The sequence below is a fragment of the Ictidomys tridecemlineatus genome, chromosome 11 (assembly GCF_052094955.1).
Source record: "Ictidomys tridecemlineatus isolate mIctTri1 chromosome 11, mIctTri1.hap1, whole genome shotgun sequence".
In the NCBI taxonomy this organism is placed as follows: Eukaryota; Metazoa; Chordata; class Mammalia; order Rodentia; family Sciuridae; genus Ictidomys; species Ictidomys tridecemlineatus.
Window position 1 is genome coordinate 59,012,932 of NC_135487.1, and position 20,759 is coordinate 59,033,690.

At 35.3% G+C, this 20,759-nt stretch overlaps 1 protein-coding gene across 1 annotated transcript in view; it reads right to left on the minus strand.

Moving 5' to 3' along the window:
* The window catches only part of Erich3 (glutamate rich 3), a 104,420-nt gene that overhangs the window by 55,628 nt on the left and 28,033 nt on the right, over positions 1-20,759 (minus strand). Inside the window, exons 4-7 of the mRNA XM_021730096.3 lie at positions 17,142-17,213; positions 15,823-15,951; positions 10,942-11,100; positions 6,638-6,853 (exon numbers count right to left, since the gene is read on the minus strand). Of these exons, the coding sequence (XP_021585771.2) occupies positions 6,638-6,853; positions 10,942-11,100; positions 15,823-15,951; positions 17,142-17,213 (576 nt within the window). The remainder of the gene's footprint in view (positions 1-6,637; positions 6,854-10,941; positions 11,101-15,822; positions 15,952-17,141; positions 17,214-20,759) is intronic.

The following is a 20,759-nucleotide window of genomic DNA, read 5'->3' on the forward strand; positions in this document are numbered from 1 at the left end:
GACCTAGGAAGATTTCCCACCAGTGTTAAGCACTTTCTAGGGATATTAAAGGACTTTCATTTGCAAACTAACCAACCCAGAGTCCACATCTGCCACCCCCACTTCCTCTATCAGGCATACTGGAGCCAATATTTTGCCATAATCACTCAGGGCCAGGTAACAGACAACTCGGGGAGACCCCACACCCCAGAGCTTTCTGAAATTATTCATCGAAACCCAAGACTGTATACATAGTCTTGTCCATTCCTTCTTAAAGAAATCACAATAAAGGCTCTTGCCTACATTTGCCTCCCTACTCCCTCTGCTTCTTTATCTATACTACTGCTTTCTATGTATCCCTGCATGGTGTAGGGTTTTAATTAAATGTGATTGAAACACAGTGCCTGGACAGGGGGTCAAATAGATACCTGACTAAAGCATGTGGGTGTCAGCATCTTGGAAAGTGAGAGTAAGGAACTGTCTTTTCAATGGCAATCATCTCTCATCTATATAGTCTCACCATAAATTAACATAAATGAATATCTCTCTCTCTCTCTCATACACACACACACACACACACACACACACACACACTCTCCTCATGCCCCCCACCCCTTCTGTATTTTAAAACAGCCAGGAGGAATCTAGCTGCTTTCTTTAGCAAAGGGCAGCTAGTGAATATTTTAAGCAGGGGAGGAGCACATCATTCCAGAAAATTTCATTTAGCATCATTATGAAAAATCTACTAAAATTGAAAGGGCATGTTGATTATTTATTTTTCCTCTTCTGGACTTTTTTTTTTTTTTTTGTACCAGGGATTTAACCACTGAGCCACATTTTCAGATCTTTTTTATATTTTATTTAGAGACAAGGTTTCACTGAGTTGCATAGGGCCTTGCTAAGTTGGTAAGGCTAGCTTTGAACTCACCATCCTCCTGCCTCAGCCTCCCTAGCTTCTGGAATCACAGGCATTCACCACCACACCTGGTCTCTTCCTTGACCTTCACCTAACTTTAGTTCTGTCTGCTAACTTCCTACTCAAACCCCATTTCAAATACTACCTACCCTCTAAGGCATTCTCCAATCTCTATCAGAACTAATATTCCTTCCTCTGTGTTCTCATTGTGCCACATGATGATGGTGCACATCACAATGTATCATGGTTAGATGCATACATTTCTGTCTCCCTTACTCAGTTGCAGTCTTTCTGAGGAAAGGATTTAGGCTTATTGATAACTTTAGCACTGAGGATAGTGTTGTTCGTAATCAATAAGAGCATAACTGAGCTATTTGTTGATTTAGAGGCAAGACATAAGTATATAGATCATTGTGATAATTACATTGAGAGTTCTTTAGTAAGCCCCTGAACTACAGATGTAACAATGAGAATGGAAAAGTATTTATCAATACTTGAGCCATTGTAAAGGTCACATCTAGAGCTGTGCAGCAGTCATTTGCTCCATTTAGCTAAAGGGCATTTGAAAGGTGGCTCATTCAATGAGATGTGCTGTCAGTTAAAATACTCCTTGAATTTCAAAGTCATAGTATAAAAATGTAAATTAACTTCTTAAAATATTTCACTTATCAAGTACAATATATTATTAAGATTATTTCATGTTTCTCTTTACCTTTTTCAATGCAGTGAGTAAAAATTGTTTACGTGGCTTGCATTAAATTTCTATTGGACAACTCTGATCTAGAGGACTCAGCAATTAACTGGCTGTGTGTGATGTAGAGGGAAGAAGTTCTAGATTTTGAGACCAAATTACTAGAGAAAAGGTTGTGCTTAAGAGAAATAAGGCAATTAAATGGAGAAGCTGGTTTAAGTTGCCTCAATGCTGAATGTGAGGGGCAGCAGGACCTATCCATCCGGCACCTGTAATTGCACAGGGCTCATTTAGAGAAAGGAAGTGGAGAAAAGACTTCAATGAGACATGAGGAAAGGTCCAGACTAATATTCTCAGAAAAGTTCTTTGCCTTCATATATATATATATATATTTCATACATATATAAAAAACAAAAGTTTTATTATTTTAGTATTTTAGTATTTTTAATTGACACACAATCATAAAAGTTCTTATTTTAAAACCTATATCCTCACATTTAGAGAAGCTATTTTGGGGTCTATCCATCCACATTTTTATTAGACTTTTGTATAGAGTAGGTAACCAGTAAGGTCAGGCTCTCTCAATCCTGAGGGGAACAAAAAAATCTAGAGGTGAGTAAAGTTAAACCTCAGGGCACAATCTAACTAGGATCATAGATCCTGCAAATGCTATATAAAGCTCTGAAGGTGCTAGAACAATACAGGGCAAAGCAACAGGGCACGAAGACAACTTGCTGGATGGTGCAAGCCATATTTCATTGACTTTTACCTCTTTCTTCCCTTCCTTCTTAAGAGCATTTGAAGGACACTTTTGGTTGGCAGTAGTCACAAAACGAAAGAATGACTTTAATGCATAGGTTAGCCATGAAAGTCATCCCACCTTAGATGACTCTTATCTACATCTAAATAAAAAAGCTCTTGTGTACTTAATATAAAAATGCATGACTCTCCCCACTGGACAGATTAATTCTCTACCCCTGCCTCAGGGACCTGGGGCCAAAGACAAATGCAGGAGACACACGGAAAACTATTGAAACCATATAAATAAATGGCTACATTTTGAATAGAAAAACAAATGTCAAGTTTGATGCTTGTGCTGATGGCCACACTTAGGCCTAAAGAGAGATTCTAAAGGAGTAAGGCAAGAATTAAAAGGTAATAGCAAAGAACCATGAGAACAGAATGGCTGGAAGACAAGAGAGGAGAGTTTCAAGGAGGAAATGATAGCAAAACAATGCCACTATCAAAGAAAAATCCAGATTAAGAATAAATGTGAACTAAGATGGGGGAAGTAAATCTAAATATACCATGAAACAAAATAAATGTAATGGGACTAAAATCATCAATGGAACAGAGATTCTCAGATTGGATTAAACAGAAGCCACCCACATGCTGCATTAATATATTTAAATCCTGAAGGGTTTTTTTTGTTTGTTTATTTGGTACTGGGTTCTGAACCTGAGGGTACTTTCCACTGAGCTATATCCCCAGACCATTTTTATTTTAATTTTTTATTTTGAGACAGGATCTTTCCAAGTTGTTTAGGGCCTCACTAATTGCTAATGCTAGCCTTGAACTTGCAATCCTTCTGCCTTAAGAAGGATTTTGTCTTTAAGAAGACAAAAGGTAAGTGATAAAAAGGATTATTTTTAATGATATGGGATTCATTTCAACAGTAAGATTAAAAAAAAATCCTAAATCATTTGAAAGCATATAAGAGGTATTCCAAACATTTACAAAAGAGAAATTGGCATAATTACAAGGTGAAATGGACAAATTAATAGTTATAGTGAACAGATTATCATTATAGCTCAGGAACTGAGAGAGCAATCATATAAAAAAATCTAAGGATATAAAAATATGAAAAACACTATTAATATATCTTTTAGACGTTTAGAGAACCCTCCTCCCAAAATTTAAGGAATTCTATCCTTTCCAAAAACTGAATATAAACTAGCCCACAAAGTCTGTCTCCACAAATAACCAAATAATTAAAATCTCACAGAACAAGAATAAGATACTTTTTAAAATTAACATTCAGTGAACACATAAGAGTTTTTAGAATTGAAATGGGGCAGCAGAAAAAAAAAAATCTCAGAAGAATGCATGGAAGATAAAATTGAAGTCTCTCAGAAAGTAAAACAAAAGGATAATGAAGTAGGCAGAAGAGAAAAGCTAAAAATATTAGAGCACCAGTCTCGAAGTTTCAACATTGCCATAATAGAAATTCCAAAGACAAAACACAGAGGTTTAGAAACAAAACAAAACAAAACAACAACCTGAGACTGAAGGCCTATAACTGGAGAGACAGGATAAAGTCTGTCAGAGCCAAGATTCCTACTGACCCATGCTGTGCTTCAAACCTGAACGCAGACCCCCAGGGGAACTGAGCTCAGATGTTGGTTTGTGCTTCCCTCATTATGACCATCAGCTAGAGAAATTGTTGCTCTCTCTTTGGTGTCCGGCTCCAGAAGCCAAGCACTGATCACATTCTTGCTGGACATCTGTGTCTGGCCCACACTAAGCCCTCAGCAGATACCCTGATTCTGCTCAGCCCTTGTTTCTCAGGCAGGACACACTCACGTCCTACCAAACCCAGGCTCTGACTCAATGATTCTTTTCAGCTTATTTTCTCCTGGAAATATTGTTATTTTATTACAAAGCTAGATTTGAGCTTATGTCTGACGTGTCATGTGCAGAAATGACAGAACATTAAAGAAAAGCAGAGACAAGAGGAAACAGAGGTCAGTGTAGTGGTTATTCAAGGAAGGAGTAGGGGATGTGATGGGGCAGGAAATAGGAGCTTAAGACTAATGTGATAATAAATTTCTACTTCATTAAAAAAGTGGTATATATGTGGGTGTTTGGTTATTATTTAACTTGCACATACAGTTTTAAAACATTCTAATTTAAATTTTTTAATTAATTATACATGACAGTAGAATGAATTTATGCACTTTTATATATCAGATATAGATGGGACAATTTATTTATTTGTTTGTTTGTTTGTTTGTTTGTTTTTGGTACTGGGGATTGAACCCAGGGGCACTTCTCCACTGAACCACCTCCCCAGCCCTTTTTAAAAATTTATTATTTTGAGACAGGGTCTTGCTAAGTTGCTTATGGTCCTCCATAAGTTGCTGAAGCTGCTTCCACCTCCCCAGCCACTGGGATTATAGGCATGCATCACTGCACTCAGAAAACTTGAATTTTTTGAAGTGTGACCAGGCAGAATTTATCCAAGACATGTAATGCAACATCAGAAAATAAAATGTAGCCACTCAAGTACTTGAAGAAGGTAAGAAAGTAACTGTTTTTTTTTGTTGTTGTTGTTGTTGTTTTTTGTTTTTTTTTTTTGCTAAGTGAGGGTCACATTCCTCAAGGAGTGTGTTCATTGGCCTGAGGGAAACCAATGCCAGCATGTAGTGTAAGAAAGGAAAGGAAAATAGTAGATGTGGTAGAAGCTGTTATAGTTCCAATACTCATCGCCCCCTCTCTGCAAGAGGATGATGCTCTCATTGCAAGGCTGCTCGACTTGGTTAAGGACTTGCTTTGACATTGGAATTCTAGAGTGACTCCTCAGTCTGAGCTATCCCTTCACCTGAGTCTCAGAACTGCAGCTGACCAGTAGAGACGATCATGAGAGGAAAAAATCAAACTTTGTTGTCAGAAGGTGGAGTTGATTGTTAGACTAAGATACAGTGAACTACTCTTCCGTGAACTTTGCAGAGAAAGAAAGGAGAAAACAGAAGTCTAAGGTTACAGCCTGTGAGGAAAGGATTTGATTACCCTATGTAAGGCTTGGACTGTTGAGAAGCAGAGATTAATATTAAAGGCTAAAAAAAAAAAAAAAACAAATTAGAGAGGAAGAAGGCATACCCTAGGCCACAGAAGAGTCAAAGATCAAGGACACAAGATGAAGGGTGGTCTTCATGGATGAGAGGTATCTGTCCAAAACAGTAGCAAAGGGAGAGAATTGATAAAATCAAGTTGAATGGAGAAAATTCGAGCAAGTAAGAAGAAAGAAGACCCCAGTCTTTTGAGAAGGCCAGAGGTGAGAACAGCTGCTGCTAGTGATATGTGGACATGGGGCCAAGAAGGCACTTGAAAGTAAGCATGACTTTGAAGAGCCAGAATAGTCTGTGTGCATGTTGATATTTCCCTCCCTGAGGCTCAGTCAGTGAAATCTGACCCAGCCATCTGCTGATAAACACAAAAATTATATGTAACCAAGCTCTTCTTGGTTCAAAACCTGGTTGTATATTTACATAAAGAAGATGAAGAGAACTTTTTGTCTTCTCACTAGCCCTTATCTGTACAAACTTAATTGTTCGTTATTAGTACTTTCAGGAATTGAGTACCCCAAACTACAATATTTAAAAAAAAAAAAAAAAAAAAAAACACTAAGAGAAATTTATTTCTCAGCACTACACACTCATTTGGCATTAAATGATTAAAAACAAAATTTGATAAGGTATATCACATTTTCCAGCTATATTTAAGTCCCTGAATTTTCACAAATGAAATGTTAAGATACTTTAAATCAGCAAATTAAGGGAAATAAATAATTTGGAAATTGGGGTAATTCAAGCTAAAATTGACCACAAAACTTACTGAGATTTCTATCATCAATTATGCTGAATTAATCACTCTACAAAACTACCCAAATCTTTAGTTTCAGATTCACTGAAGCTTACAAATTCACTTATAAAAATCATTACATTTCTTACTGGACTGTTGTACATCTGTCATCCCAGGCACTTGGAAGGCTGAGGTAGGAGGATAGCAAGTTCAAGGCCAATCTCAGCCATTTAGTGAGACTCTGTCTCAAAATAAAAATAAATAAATAAAAAGGACTGGGATGTAACTCATTAGTAAAGCTCTTCTGGGTTCAAAACCTAATACCAAAAAAATTACAAGAAGCAAATCATTGCATTTCTTAATGCAAGGCATCTTAAGTATGATCCCCCCAAATTCTTCAACTACAAATCAAACTTTGTGCAAAGTAATTTGTGTTAAATTAACAAAAGAAAAATTCATCCCATAATCACCCTGGGAAAGAGAGGTTCCAAGCCATTCGGAGCAGTAATTGGACGAAATCTCCTCCTCCATGTTTGAGATCTATTATCCCTTGTGACTTTTCCATCTCGGGGAGGAGGTAGAGGAGGAACAGGCATCAAGTAACTGTTAATGCGTGGAAATTGATATGGATTCATTCTTTGTGAATTGTTCATGGAGTTCCTGAACTTCATCATTGCCTTCTTGCCCTGTAATCAAATTTCATGACGTAAGAACCAATGAAACAGAAGTGGTGACCCAATTAAACCAAAATTAACAAGACCAGTCTGTATTAATGACAACGTATACAAACACAACTGGTATCCGTAGACAAACCCAAAACACACCAGTCTGCAGAAAATTGCATTTTGTAGTATCCAGAGCAAATTAAATATTCACAATTTCTAAACTTGTGTAATATAGTTTTAAGCCAACATAAAATGATGACGTTTTTATAGTACTCTTGGATTTTTTCTCAATAATCCATTAAATCTCTAGGACTCTAGTAGAGTCAAACAATTTAAAACTAAAAAGTCTATAGGATTATACTTTGAAACAGGTTTGGATATTAGACTTGGCAATAGGGAGTTAATGTTTTTTTTACAAGTTTTGACTTCCCCTATTCAGATAGGAGGATATTCAAGGCAATCTCATACATTCTTTAGATTATTTCAAACATTGTGTGAAGGGCAAGTTTGACTATTTATCAAAGTTTTAAAGGTGCATACTCTTTGGCCTAGAAATTCAATTGGTAGCAATAAATGCTACACAGGTACACAAGTACACTAATGTAAATTTTTATGAGGTACAACATATACACTTATATAGCTACAGTATAAATTTGAATCATCAAAAAAGTAACATTCCAATAGGAAAATATTTAAATTTGGCTTTGTTTGTGCAATAGATTCTTACCAGACTATTGAAAAAATGTGAATTTATTTATCCTAGCATAAAAGAGTCCATGCAGTATGAGCAGCTATTTTGCTTAAATAATTTATATGTGAGTTTTGACTATAAGCAAAAATAACTGAAAGAACCTGAGTTACCTATCCAAATTTATAACAATGTATTTGTTTTTATAATTATTTGTATTTAAATAGTACAAATTATATTGCATTTACATTTTTTAAATTTCTAATTAATTTTAAGCCGATTTAGTTCTTACTTTGAGACATTTAGTAGTAAGAAGCTATTTTTAAGAAAGGAAAGTTATTCTGCAGACAGTTTTTCATTGCTAAATAAGTAAAAACAGGTTAAATAAAGGCAGGTATAGTCCTAATTTTGATTAAAAAGAGAATTTATGTGAACAGAAGGGGTTTAAATAGATATTCACAAAGCAATTTACTATTGCTAGAATGGTTGGTATTTCATTGTTATGTTCTTATTTTTCTTTTCTCCCATATTCCATTTTTTCTGTAATGAACTGCATTTAGTGTGGAATAACAAAAATAAGTGAAAGTAATAAGAAGAATAAAATCAATGAATCTAGAATTCGGGAGTTTGGAGATTTTTAAAAAATGATACTCTGACTAGGTCAATTGTATGTCTTGTTTGGAAATGGGTTAATGATTTTTTTTAATTAAGATGTTTTTCATTTTACTTTTGTTTATTTGTTTGTTTTAGCTCAAAGCATCTTGGACAACTTTTCATGCCATTACAGATAATTTACTGTCATTTTTTAAATGTACCTTAATATACTATTACATCTTTAAACAATATATAAATACTTGTTTCTTTCAATTGCTCACTGTTAAAAATATAACAGTAAAAAAAATATTCTTGATTCTATTTCTTTGCACATGTGGTATTCATTGAATAAATTCCTATATGTTAAACTGCTTGAGTATGTTCATATAAAATGGTGATAGATATTCCCAGTATTACCTTTACAAATAGTTGTTCCAATTTCTTCTCCTACCAACAGTGTATGAGAAACTCTCATTTGGAGGCTTATTCATTTTTAATAAAGAAATTACTTTTACTTAGTTTCACTGCAACCAATCTAATTTTGACCAAATCACTTTTGCCTAAGTTAAAGACCTTCACTCCTGGTATTATGTGAAGTTCAACCTGCTTTTATCTGTTGTACCTTCAGATACTTCCCACATGCATATCCTTTATTCTTTAAAAAATCAATAAGAATTTATTAGATGCTCATTACATACTTAGTAATCATACAGATTACTACCATGTTGTTTGATTTCATATTAAAACATTTTCATCATCAATATCGCTTGGAAAATATAAACATGTCTTTTCACACTATATTTCACTTATGAACATTAAACTATAAAACTCTAATAAATTACTTTTGTCAGCCTTGTTAACTGATATAACATCAATTTCTAGACCAGGACCTAACCCATAGTAAGTGGCCAATAAATATTTACTGAATGAAAAGTGAGGTTAGCTAATTGAAACTAACATGGAATTGATCTTTGTCTTCTCAGCACCTGTGAACGACCACTAAATATCTATCTTTCAGTAACCCAAATCCCCAAAACAAGAAAATAAGAACTTATATTGATTTAGTCAGCCAGTCTATTCAGTGACTCTGAATAAATTTGGAAAATGACCTGAAAGAAAAAAAAATTGCTCCCTAACTAAATAGAAAAACTTGATTATGATCTGATTGATAGTGTTCCCATTTAACAAGAAAATGTACCAATCAAAATAGAATTATAGAAGCTTAGGACAGAATATAATCACCTTGGCAAACATGGAAGGTACTCATGCGAGTACAATCTAGGGGAAAGAAAATCCTACCCATTGGACTTTGAATATTTCCAGTTCTAATGGCAGAGTTATCCCTGGAGGACACAGAGGGTTTTAGCCAAAGACTTTCATATAGAGTTTTCTGGTACTTTTGGCAAGCACATTCCTAAGAGGAGATGGGTGAACCAGGTCATCTGAGCCTGATCCTGTTAACATTCTGTTATAACATACCCCTTCATTCTAATTCCATATTCTCCAGGCAACCTTCTCATTATGATCTGGCTTCTCTTGTGGCTCTATTTACAAGAGAGGAAGGCACTTCTATAAGCTTTCACTATTTGATAACTTTTGGTGAATTAATGGCCCCTTATTATGGTAAGGCCCATTATTTTTGGTTTACTCTAGAGAGAAAAAGCACCTTGTTATTAGTTGTTTTAGTTAGGCTGACACAGTTTCCCAGGACTGACTATTTATGGACACTGGCTGAAATGGGAAATCCACGGGCCTCACCATTAGAGACTAGATCCTACAAAGGGCCAAACTTATGAACAAGCAAGTTCCTGCCCAGCTCTAATCTAAGACAAAGAGCCATCACTTTGGGACTATCCTGCTTTTGGGGAAACTACTATTAAATTAACTGAAATAAAGTTTGTGAAAAATATTTCACAAGCTGAAAAGCACATTAAATGGATTAAAGTATTAGTTATTATTTTTAGTAATATTTATGCTTTTACTGTGAAACAATCATTTATTCATCTTAATTTAATGGTCCAGTGTCAAAGTTTTCAGTGAAAGATAATAAAAATATCTTAATTTCATATGTTTTGTGTTTCCTAATAAGGAAGGTAACATAATTCACCCATCTCAGAATAATGATAATCACGATAGAGGCTCTTTTATAAGCAGGCAAATGTTTCTTCTTCACGTTAGAAACACAAACAGTACACTCCCTAGTTAGAGAAGTCTTAATTATCCCTCCCTATTTAAGTAACTAACATTTCATAGTTACCAAACCTCCTTCCTGTATTCTGTTTAAATAAGTGAAAATTTCCTGGGATGTGACCTTGAAAGGGGAACTCCTGGGTGTGATTAACTCAACATTTTTAAAGATGGACATTCTTTTCCTTCTATATTCAACCTTCTAAGAGCCAAACTTGAAGTAATTTCATACACTGGTGGGAAAGTAAGTCAACATGCAAATGCAAAAAGTTTCATTTTCTAGGTCTCACGCATTTACAATCTGGAAGGAGTCAACAATGGGTCACTTCTGATAGAAGTCATGTCTAGCTATGAAAATTCTTTCGTCTTTGTTTTTCAACCAGCCTCTCCAATTAATGAGAAGTGTCCATACGTTGTTACAAATCCATTCTTTCTGCTTTCTGCTCAATATTACAGAAATTATAGGACTTTCAGTTCCAGTTAGATATAGTTCACCAGAAATAACACATAGTAAGTGCTTAATAAATGCACAATATCAATTTCTCTATGTGAATTAATTGAATATAGCACCTTAAATCTGTGATAACCCAATATTCTGATCAAGAATAAGAACAAATTTCTTGAAGAAAATAACATTTACCCCAATGGGAAATGGAGCTTCATTTTCCAGCACGGAGGGTTTTAATCTGGATCCGGAAGTTATCTTTGGAACAGTCCCCACTGCAGGATTACGGGGAAGAGGCTGTAATCGAATTGGAGGCTGCATATTTCCTGGAGCAGTATATGGTCGAGGGGCTGTCTAGACAATTAGAGAAAATAATTCCATTTAAATTAGAATCTTGACATGTTTCCAGAACCAATTAATAACCTAACAAATTGCCTAGAGTAATTAATGGTGCCTTTTTACTGAACAGATTAAACTTTAATTATGTCCTTCCATTATACATACCCTTCTGACCCAAAGTATTTGTGAAAACATATGGTGTTGAAATCCCCTACATAACTAAATGCCACAATTATAGAGTATGCTAAACAAAGGAGATGTCCTCTATCACATTTCTGTATTTTAATCATACTGTAAACTTGCTGACAATACTTAATTTATACCAGGCACAGAATGGCTTTGCTCAGTTAAATGTTAAGTTGAATAATGTTCCTATTTCAGAGATCTAAAAGAATAGTATTGAAATGTACTCATTTCAGTTTCAGCATTTTCAATATAAATTCTATTCGGAATCCTTAAAGCCTTAAGATTGGTGTCAAAGTAAAACCAGACAATAGGATAGACAGATGCTCAACTGTAATGTATTACCATTTATTCAACTACTTCCTTGAAATATTAAGAAAACAAAAATGAAAAATTATATCTGGCAACTTTGGAAAAATTGTATAAAATCAATGTTTTTTCCATGTTACATATTTTGCATTTGTTCTTTTAAGTCTCCTGTTCATCTTCTCTACCTTTGCTCTCAGCCCTGGCAACTAACCTCAATATTGTAATTATATTCTACCAAGAAAAGGAACTAACAGAAGACAGAAAAACAGGAAAATAAAACCAGGGCTTTTATTTCCCTGGACCCTCTCTGAAGGGTTCTAATGGGCCAATAAGGGTCTCTAACCAAGCCCACTGCTCCTGTTGGGAAATGCTCTCCTGCTACAGGTTCTATCTGCTGGTTCTGGAATCCAATCTTTCTCTTTCCCCAGAGAGCCCAGGGACTGTGGTTTCCTGTTGTGCTGACCCCAGCATGTTTAACATCCCTAGTTGGTTTTCCTTAACCCTGCCTGCATCTTTGTAAATAGTTTCTTTATTAAACACTCCCTAATTACTTTGTTTGTGTGAGCCATCTGTTTCCTGCTGAGCCCCTGACTGATACATTTTCCAATCAAGAATGTACTGCAGTGAATATCAAAAGTGCCAGTATGGAGCATTGCAAAGTGCCTTTTGGGGCATCAACAAAATATTGTGAGTTTAGTATAAAGATTAGCAATGTGTCAAAAGTAGGGGGAGAAATGAAGCTGTTGACCCAGTTGTTCTATTACAATAAGATAATGGAAACCTGTTGAGACTAGGAGATGCATGTTTGGGTAAGAGAATATGAAAAGGATGGTATATAAATGATTCATGAATAAAGCTTCATACATTGACTCTAAAGAATGGTGAATGACAAATATTCAATTCTGGAAAAGTGTGTGTAAATACATAAAAAATTATGATAAGGCAGCTCCTACTACCAAATATTAGTGTCGGTATCACCTTGAGAAGCATGTCATGAATAGCTAAAGCTCTGATTTTGTTAAGTCAACATTTGTTGAATTCCAACCAAAGGCCCAGGAAGGAGATTAAAAGTAATTTTTAAGATCTAATGGTGACACAGGACAACCATTGTCAAATGAACAACACAAATACTGCCAAGCAGAAGATAACAACAAAATACCTGAGAACAAAACTTAAAATGTAAAGGTCTTGGAATATTAGAGTAAGCCAATGAGGCTAATACAAATTAAAATTCCACAAGCAGTTAGATATTAAATGGTTAAGCAAGAGAAGAAAACAATAGCAAAGAAGAATGGTAAACTTTAACATCCAAACAAGAGAGCCAATGAGAGCAAGACACAAGAGGAGAAACAAAGATAATAATCCTCAATTTCTCTTTTTCTTCCTTCACTAGTTACACAATTTTTATCTAGGAACATCACTGTCATAAATAAAGATGATATTTCCAGAATCCCTTACAACTCTGTGTATGCCTCAATAGGAGCAGAAGTGATAGAATGAAACTTCCATATCATGTCCTTTATGATGAAGAAGTATGTGTTTGCTTTCTTTCTCCTCTACCCATTTCCTGTGGTTAAGGTACTCATATGGTGATCCACCATTTGGGCTTATGTAGATGGAGGCAGCACCCTGAGTTTGGTAGATGAATAATACAAAAGAAATCTGAGCTTGTGATGACCTTATAGAACAGAAAAGGCACAAGCTGAGATGAGACATGCACGTGAGTTGGGTGGATGGGGGCCCTGATGCTTAAGCCATTATTAATTGAATTCTCTGCACACAAACCTGCATCACAACCAATGTAAGTAAATTGACTAGAGCTGCATAGAACTTAAATAAAAACAACATAAGCCTATATATGCCAAACAGTACTAGATCTTAAAAGCCACAGAGAAATAGAACTAGAGCTTTCTGAACAAGGGAATCAGATTACCCAAAAGAATCTTGCAGACTCTGTAAAACAAGCATGCTTTAAGATTGTTTTCTGTCAAATAATCCAACCGAACACAAAAACATGAAACATCTAATGTAGGGATTCAAGAAAACAGGTTACTGCAAACTAGAACATGATCTATTGGCTGTTATGCTCTAAATTTTACTTCCATGCATTTGCATACAAATATCATCAGTTAGATGAATGTGGCAGTCAAATGTTTAACTGATTACATTTATCTCTAAAAACAAATCTGCACCATTAACTAACAGCTGTGAGCTACAAACTGCTGCAGTTCACATCAGAAGCTACCTTAAATTTGCTATATTTTAAATGGTTTGTAATATATTTTCTTGGAATAAATACGGCACTGTAGCTTAACATTCTCAAAACTGTGCCAGAATGTGAATTGAAATTGACTACCTGGTGAATAATCAGCTTAGTTGAGCATTTTTAATTCTTAGAAGATCTCAAGGGGTAAATTCTCTGAATGTGCACTATTCATTGAAATGACTTTCTACTGTTTTAATGGCCTGAAGACTATTTTGGAGGTCTATGTTCAACTAGTGAACAAATGCATTGACGTTGCCCTGGATACTTTCCTTATTCATTTGAGAAAGCCATAAATAAATAAATAAATAAATGGTGATATCCCATACAATTCTTACTTGTCTCTAGCACTTAGAGATCAGGAGTGAAATTTATCCACACAGGGAAAAGCAAACCATTTCTGTAAAATGGGAAGTACAATTCCAAGATCACAATAGGTATCCCTTAAGGTGCAAGAGCACCATAGGGGGTGACCAAGTGAAGAACCCTAGCTTAGCAGAGGGAAAGCCTTTGGAAGTGCTGGTGTCAGTGTTTCCTGTAATTTTTAAATTACTTTCTCACTTCTGCCACATTAAGATCTCCTGGATGTATCATAAACTATTTATTGAGGGTGTTCAGCTGGAAAATTGAAAAGAAAGCTTTTAAAGAGTTTTTCCTCTCTGAAACAGGTGGAAGACAAAAAACTGCACTAGATTGTTTCTTTTGTTTCACTCAGGTTAAGCTTCTGAGAGTCTAGTGAATTGCCATCCAATAAAAGAATTATTTGTACACATATACATTCAAATCAAACCTGGAAATTGGGGTAACAACAAAGGGTAGATGGTTGCTTTTCATCACTTGAGCTGTTCATTAGGGAATGTCAAAACATATTTACCTTTTGAAATATGTCAAATCTTAACATTATATATGATGAACCTACTTCAATAACCTGTAAAAGCATTGCCATTCCTCTATAAATATTGTGCAATACCAAAAAAAAATGTTCATGCTAACAAGGAAATAGATTAGGTTACACAAAGCAAGAATAAAGATGTAATCAAACAATTCAGTTATAACTTAAACCATCAGCCTCTAGTAAATATTTTGCAAATCTTTTCCTTTATTGATATTATTTCAAGGTATCTCCCTCTCCTTTGAGAGTTTATAACCACCTCTAAGTTACCAAGGAATCAAGCTAGCACAAAATATCAGTGTGAAATTTGTTCAAACAGTATCTCTATACATTTAATTATTTTTATTTTAGAGTATGAGCACACATTTTTGATGAAAGGAACATTGGTATCTATACTATATGCAATATGGTGCCATTGATCTGTGCAGGTAAGAGAACAATAGAGGGAAATACAAGAACTAAATCAGAGGTCAGAAAATATAGAATATGTAGGAAACAACTCATGATTCAATTCTGCTGCATTGTAGTATGCTAATGGGTAATCATGAAGGGAAATATTGAGATGGCTAACTTGAGGTCATATGGTTTATGGTCTTATAGGTCAGGTGAAAGAGTCTGGTCTTTCCTATCTGTAACACAGACCCAGGGAACGTACTGGGAATATATGTAACATAAATAATCTATACTTAAAAAAAAAAAAAACTAGCTAGCAGTTAGCAAGTACAATGGATTTGGCAGGAGTGGTCTTGATTGGAAGTAGGAGATTCAGAAGAGACAGAGTTGAACAGATAAAAGACTGGGGGGGGTGTTGTTCTTTTTTTTAGTTTTTTTTTAATTTGTTCCTTTTTGTTATACATGACAGTAGAGTCTATTTTAACATATTTATACAAACTTGGAGTATATGTTATTCTAATTAGGATCCTAGTCTAGTGGGTGTACACAATGTGGTTCTTTTTAAAACAATGTTTTCATTCAGGAGGACTTGCAGGATTATGCAGACACGGTGCCAGAAAGCATTTTTGGTTTTTTTTTGCGATAAATAAGAAATCACCAATTAATAAGCTGAGACAGAGTGTTTAATATGACTCACCAGTGTTAATGGACTAGAATGTCCTTCACTAACCAGAACACTCTGGCCTCGATTAGTCTTTGGGCCAAGTGGGGGGCGAGGAGACAGGATTGGCATGTTGTTTTCAATAAATTGTCTTGTGTTCTCTCCCTGGAATAAAAAAGAGATTTAGTTAATAGTCTAGGTTAGGTTAGTACTTAACTTAGGTTCATGCTTTAATTGACTGTGGGACTAAAGAAGACCTTTCTCATTCTTTTCAGGAGTGCCACTTCTGAGAACTGTCATGGTGGCTAGGAAGTTTTGTGCCTTATCCGGGTGCTGAGCATGGTAGGGAAAGGCAGAAAACTGAATCTGCTTTAGCTGTACACAAAGAAGTAGCTACAAAAGCAGTGTATCCTTCGTTTTTAGCCATAAACACTATTAATCTGCTTTAGCAGACTACTATCAAAAGCATAGTGCCCTTCACGACTTTGTTTAGTAGACACTACCAGAAAGCAGTCCTCTTGTAACAAGATTATCTTTTGATCCTGATAAAATAGATCCATGTCTGTCAGGCAAGAGAGAAAAAAAAAATACTGAATTATTTGGCAACTTATTCTACAGGGGTTTACAAATACTCATCATTTTGTGAAATGTCTTAGGTCTCACATTTGTAATACTACACAGAAAATTAAGGACAACATGTGATTTTGAATGGCAAAAGAAATTGAATAAAACTGCCAACCTAAATCAAAATCTTTCAAGCATGCCTAATTGAATCTCTCATCTCTTGATTCAAATTTATATATTTCATAAGTTCACTGCAAAGAAGAGATATCAAATACCAAAATAGAAAACAAGCAAGGAATTTCAACAGACCTAGTACAAAATGTCTTAAATCTTATTATGCTTTCTTTTGCTAAAGAGGATCTTTCCCGTCATCATTTTCAAGGGTGACATTCACACAAAAATGTGCCATTGTATAATTCTTAAAATGCTCTATTTTTTTTATCACATTGAGAACATTATCATCTACTTTTACTTTCTTAAGACAGCTAAAGATCCTTTGGCCTCTACCACATGAAAATACAAAAGCAAAACCTCAAATTTGAAAGGGATGTTTACAAGTTTGTCTTTGAAAGGTTTGTGCCTTATTAAAATGTCTGTCACACAAACAACTCGTATTTTGTCACTATCATCTGTAAAGAGGACGGCCAACATTCAGGCTTAGTAGAACCATTATTTGACCTCAGCTATGTGTTACCCCAAAGTAAAGTGCCTAGGGAAACTTCAATAATGACCACTGCTTGTGAAATCTTTAAAAAATATTATGAAGTGCAAGATGGTATATAGTGCCTTACCTTAAATCTTTGAATTTGTTCCTTTCTAGCTAAGGTCTCCAGTTTCTTTTTTATTTCCAGTTGATGGTGACGCTAAGCATGCAGGAAAGAATAGAGGACAGAATCATATCAATTGTCACAAATTTTTAGAAAATAATCCTACTAGTTAACGTTATTCTTGATTACCCCTCTTGTCATTGAGATGGAGAAGAATCACCTGCCTAAGTGTTCAGGTGAGAATATAAATTGGTGCTACTCTTAAGAAAGCCAAGTTATAAACATATATTAGGCAGCTAAAAGTATTTATACCCTTTAATGACTAAGTTTCACTTCGAAACCCAGGGGCAAAATTGAATATGATTTTTTACATGTTTTATGCACAGTGATGCTATCAGAAAGGTTTTTCTTTTCCTTTTTCAAAACAAAAATGCAGAAGCAATATAAACTTTAAAGAGAATGTTTAAATTTTTGTCACTTATTCAAATGATGAAACAGAATATGTTCATTAAGAATAAGGTTCATAAAGATTTTGTTTTTTGAAAAATGGAAAATTCATGTAAATGCAGGAGAGAGCAAACTCCAGAATGTCACAGAAATATGTAATTGTCCCTGTGCTAGGAAGGTGTTTCATGTACAACCCTTCTTCTTGAACAACTCTAATTGCCAAACAGCCCTATTTTACAAAGAGAGAAACTGAGGCAGAGGACCATGAACGTGCCTCAGGTCCTACATCTAGTCAGCTATGGAGCGCTACTTTGAACTTTGGTTAAGTTGACATTAACTTCCTTTGTTTTTGTTGTTGTTGTTATTTGTTTGTTTGTTTGTATCTTTCACAAAACTATATCCCTCTCGCAACATAGCATAATTTTATTAATTCATCAATGTGGATAAACAAAAAACTTGTATGTTAACAGTAGTGATCTCTGAGAATAGGAACGATCCGGTTATTTTTCTTTATTATGCTTTATAGTTCCAAATTTGATCTGCTTACAATCCAGTTTGAAATCATTCAGATGCATTTGAAGGTCTTTATTGGCTCTTTGAAAGAAAAGGTGTTTTTCTGTTGGTCTTTTTTTTTTTTTTTTCCTTTCTATTCTTGACTCCCTCTTGCTGCCTTGGGGACCCTGGGGACTCAATCATTCACTGCCTAAGTATCATCAATCCTCTTCTTGACACTTCCCTTTCCTCTCCTTTCTCTGATCTCTCACCCACTTATCACCAAACTTTATTACATTCACTATCAGCCATTTTCCATCTTCCACTTATTTCTAGTGCTCTGCACTCAGCCCCTCCTCCTCACCACTGCTGAAACTACTTTCCCCAAGGCCACCGATGTCTTTGTCTTCTGGGTCAAACCTAATTTCCTTTTTTCCAGTACTCATCTGATTTAACCATTCTGCAGCTCCTAAGAGCCTCCTGGCTTCCTAGAAAACATCCTGGTAGGCACAGCTTTCACCACATGGAGATTCTTTTCTACCCAAGTGGTCCCTGTGTCCCCCAGGGCACGTGCTACCGCCCAGGCTGAAAACCTCAGAGCTGCTCCTCATGCTGTCACTGTAAAGCCTTCCCTGTCTTCAGTATCTCTGGAGACAGCTGCATCTCCCCTGCATCCCCACTACTGCTGTTAGCCCACACCCTTCAGCAACAGCTTCCTAATTGACCTCCCACCTCCAATCTTTTCCAGCTCATTAATCCATCTTCCACATTTTTAGCAACATCATCTTTCTAAAACAGCTCTGCTCATTTATTTCACTCCCCTGCTGGAAAACATTTCATCGCCTCATCACCTACACTCCAAACCGAGTTGGGAATTCAGGACTTTCCAGAAATTGGGCCCCAGCGTAGCGTCACTCCTGTCACTACTTTCAACCAACCCACTGTGCAGTCTGGCTTCAGTGAGCTTTCCTTTCCGTTCACAATGTCCCTTCACACCTCTGTAATGTCACACCTGCAGTCTCCACTCTCTGGAATGCCTTTCCTGTGTTTTCATGGGAATTCTCATTCACTCTTCAAGATGTTCTGTAAATAGCAGGACCTCTGACTCCCACAGAAGAAAACCATCCTCCCCTTCTTTTCTGAGCTAGTTTATTTGCTCCTCTCTCCTAGCTCTCACTTTCTGTGGTATTTTTTAAATTATACCTTTCATCTTCAACACAGAGCTTCATTTTTGCCCATGGTAAGCCTATATGTTTGTTGCATAGGTCTGGGAATGTGACTCAGTGACAGAGCGCTTGCCTAGCATGCACAGGACCCTGGCTTTGGTCCCCATAACTGCAAAAATAAACAACAAAATAATATTTTTTGCATGAGTGAATACATGAATATCAATACAACATTAGTAAACAGTGTCACCGTAAACTAAATGGGACACAAATGTGGCTACTTAGAGAAAAATGCTGCTTCTTCTAGTATATTAATATATTATACTAGTGGTGTGGCCCTTATCCAAAATCGTTGAGACTGTAAGTGTTGCAGAGTTCAGAATTTTTCAGATTTTGGAATATTTACACAGACTACACAAATTGAATATGCCTCATCTGACAAATATGAACTATGAAATGTTCCAAAATTCAAAATTTTTAAGCATTATGTTGGTACTCAAAAAAGTTCAGATTTCATATTTTTAGACTAGGACTGCCCAACTATATATGTATTATCCTATTCTATTATATAGATAAACTACTTAGTATACTGCACATTATCATTTATCAAAGATATTTATTTTAAACTTTAAGAACTACAGACTTTTAAATGATAGCATGGTGAGTCATAATGTGTCGGTGATGTATGATTTTAGAAAACTGAACTTCAAGGAAAAAGGTTAATTTTGAACTCTACCTATTAAGTAAACTTGAAACTAGGAGAAGATTAATTTTATGTCATATTATTTATTTTCTTAAAAGAATTGTAGATTTTTAACTAATACTTTTTAAAGCAAGTGAATCAATGATTCCATGTAATTTATGCACAAGATATGATGCACAAGACAGATTCTGAAATTAATATTATATGTTAGCATTATATATGTGTATGCATTATATGTATGTGTGTGCATATACACACACATCCTAAGTGAACATTCTACTTGATCAATACTGGTAGCATAATAATAAATATGTTCAGTGGCACTCAACTTGATATTGGTTTACTGATGATTCTACAGTTGTTCATAAATGTTTACTGCACCCATAGGTCAACGGTTTTACAAGCCAAGTTTTTTATTTACTGCTGTATGGTCAAGCCAAGAAATGACATGCTTTCTCAGAGAGATTAAAATGATATTGATGCTTGAAAGTACAAGTTTCATGGAGCAAGGCTGAAATAATTTATCAAGTTAGCTAAATATCCAACTAAAAGTGCCATGTCAAATTAAAAAAAAATTTTGTTGATGCTCGGGTTGAAAATCTATGTTGACCAATGTGGCCTAAAGTAGGAGGGACAGCAGATGTTTCAATGCCTATTCCTTGAAACTTAACATACGGCTGAGCTTCGGAGCCTTAAAAGAATAACAGATCTGAAATAATTCATGGCAGTGGAATTACTGATATTTAAACAGATGTCACTTTTTTTTAGCAAATGGAAATTAAGGTACAGATGGTGAGGGCTGGTATGTTTCAGAGTAGCCATTGTGGATTTAAA